The 2,249-nt window shown below is 36.2% G+C and overlaps 1 protein-coding gene across 1 annotated transcript; it reads right to left on the reverse strand.

The window, feature by feature from the left end:
* Window positions 1–369: 369 nt before the first annotated feature.
* Window positions 370–1,837, reverse strand: LOC124294076. The gene is made up of 6 exons (XM_046737930.1): window positions 1,804–1,837; window positions 1,368–1,757; window positions 1,047–1,285; window positions 859–973; window positions 722–775; window positions 370–647 (listed from the first exon to the last, which is right to left on the reverse strand). Exons 1-6 carry the CDS (start codon window positions 1,835–1,837, stop codon window positions 604–606), a joined length of 876 nt encoding a protein of 291 aa, XP_046593886.1. The 3' UTR covers window positions 370–603.
* Between the last annotated feature and the right edge of the window lie 412 nt (window positions 1,838–2,249).

Below are 2,249 nucleotides of genomic sequence, written 5' to 3' on the forward strand. Positions count from 1 at the left end.
ACTGACGCTCGTCTCTCGTTTTAAAATATTGTACAGTGTATAGTATACATACAAATATAAAATATGTCTTTGTGGCTTTACTTAACTGTCTTTACTAAATAAAATATTCTCGAAACAGGATATTGGACCAGAACGATAGAAGTGAATAAGCTGTATACCTGCTCTGAGAGCTATAGTGTTAAAAGGTAGGAAACTAACTAGACAATAACTTCAAGAGTTTTGTTCAGATCGACTTAAAATTTTGAGAATATATTCTTGAAATGTTTAACAATAAGATAAGACAAAAAAATCGATTTTTCGAAAGTGCAAACCCTTACCCCCCCCCCCCCCCCCCCCCTTAAGTAAATAAGAAAAAATTTCAACCTGGGTGGATAAAAAAAAGAATAAAATAAAAGAAAGATTCTACCGCAACCAGCAATATACCTATACATCGAGTATTAGCCTTAATTTTTGATGATCATCGGTAAGATTAAGTTTCGATTCGCAGATTGTTGTTGTTGGGTTGTACCTGCCCTGCTTGTGGTTACAACAATTACTTGCAGCTCGTTCAGCAGTTTTCATTCGGTCACCGGACGACGTAACCACTCAGCATAATTTTCTCGTCTATACGTTACGAATCGAAATACTGTGTTCACCGCGTAATATATCTATTAAAAAGACATGGCCATGATTAATTACTTTGCAAAATAATCGTTGTAGTAAAGAATATTTTTATATTTGCCTGTGATGATTTGGGCGAACTTTGTCGTTGAAACACGTAAAATATTATCCGCTCCTGTAAATATTAAACAGTATTTAAGTGGAGAACATAAGCAATAACATTATACTTCACATGGTAATACTTCATGCTTTGATTACGTGTATGACCACTCCACGTATACCTGGTAGCCAATTGATCTGCCATAACGGTGGCCATAGCTTTACTGATAGCTTTTTGCAAATTTAGGCCATCCTGTTCACAGATTTTTTGTGCCTGAAATGAGTGGACATATGAATATATAAATATTATAGATTGATAAAATGGAATATAAAATGTTAATACCTACAAATTGTCTGCGTTTCGGTTCGTCGTCCGCAAGTGAATAATCAAAAGCAAGAAGATCAGGTAACGCATCGAATGAATGTTCCAAGAAATTAATAATGGCTCGATTTGGTCTGTTATTGTTCAATCCACCCTTCCGAAGAAATAACGAAATTTCGGTAATCGTTCGTTCCATGTTTCCGGTGGATTGTATGAGATTGTTTATTATAGTTTTGAGCTCTTGATTTTCTGCCCTGCAACCATCTTACAATGAGACTAACCAAAATGACGTCATTGTGCAGGAAACGAAAAATGGCAAGCATGTTATCATAAGTCAAGTACATACGGCAAATAGTAGGGGAGTGAATATATACTTCAACATTCTCAACTACACCTTCACCTTCTCCACCCTGGTTATCATCTTCAATGTAGTCATCTTCCTGTACATACTCCTCTGCCTCTACATGCTCCTCTTTCTGCGTTGGTTCCGTGTTATTTCGCAAATCAGGCGGTTGGTTGTCAATCACGTCAACTATTTGTAATTGTTGCAAGTCCACTAGCTGATTGTTATATACTTTTATTATTTTGAATCGTTGTAATTTATTCGATTGTGGTGGCACGAAAAACGAACAAATAGATGCAGCTTGACCCTGATAAAGCCGTTGGAGTTGCTCACCTGCGTTTTGGTATGTTGATATGCGAGCAACGTTGTTTACTGGAGGGGGTTGGACATTATCTGTGAAACAAATATTGAAATTACTCACGTAGAATATTTTGGTTACTCTTCCGAATGGGTGGCAGTATTATAGGTGGCATGGTTGATGTGAAAAAGTCGCAACGAGTAGAACAAAAATTTTAACCTGCCGTGTGCAATTAGTAATAGTATAATGCCGATGTCAAGTGTAGTCAATAACAAGAGACGGCAAGAATAAAAAATTGACAAAAACATGACAAGAAGGGTAAATTCCAGTCTTAAAAGATACTGATAAGAAACCTATGTTTCGGTATGGATCAGCGGAAAAACATAACATGAATTTACTGAAGATATAGTAAATTCTTTTTGTTTTATCTCATCAATTCGCCATGCTCGTTGTCCAGATAACTCTAAAATTTAAAAAATACTTAACCCTTCGAGGGTAACGTCATTTTGACTACCCTTAAGGGGGGGAAACCAGTTTAGACCGATCGAAAAATCGTCTTTTTTTTATCGCATGAATCGTTAGTATAA

Source organism: Neodiprion lecontei, chromosome 4, assembly GCF_021901455.1.
Source record: "Neodiprion lecontei isolate iyNeoLeco1 chromosome 4, iyNeoLeco1.1, whole genome shotgun sequence".
NCBI classification, from domain to species: domain Eukaryota; kingdom Metazoa; phylum Arthropoda; class Insecta; order Hymenoptera; family Diprionidae; genus Neodiprion; species Neodiprion lecontei.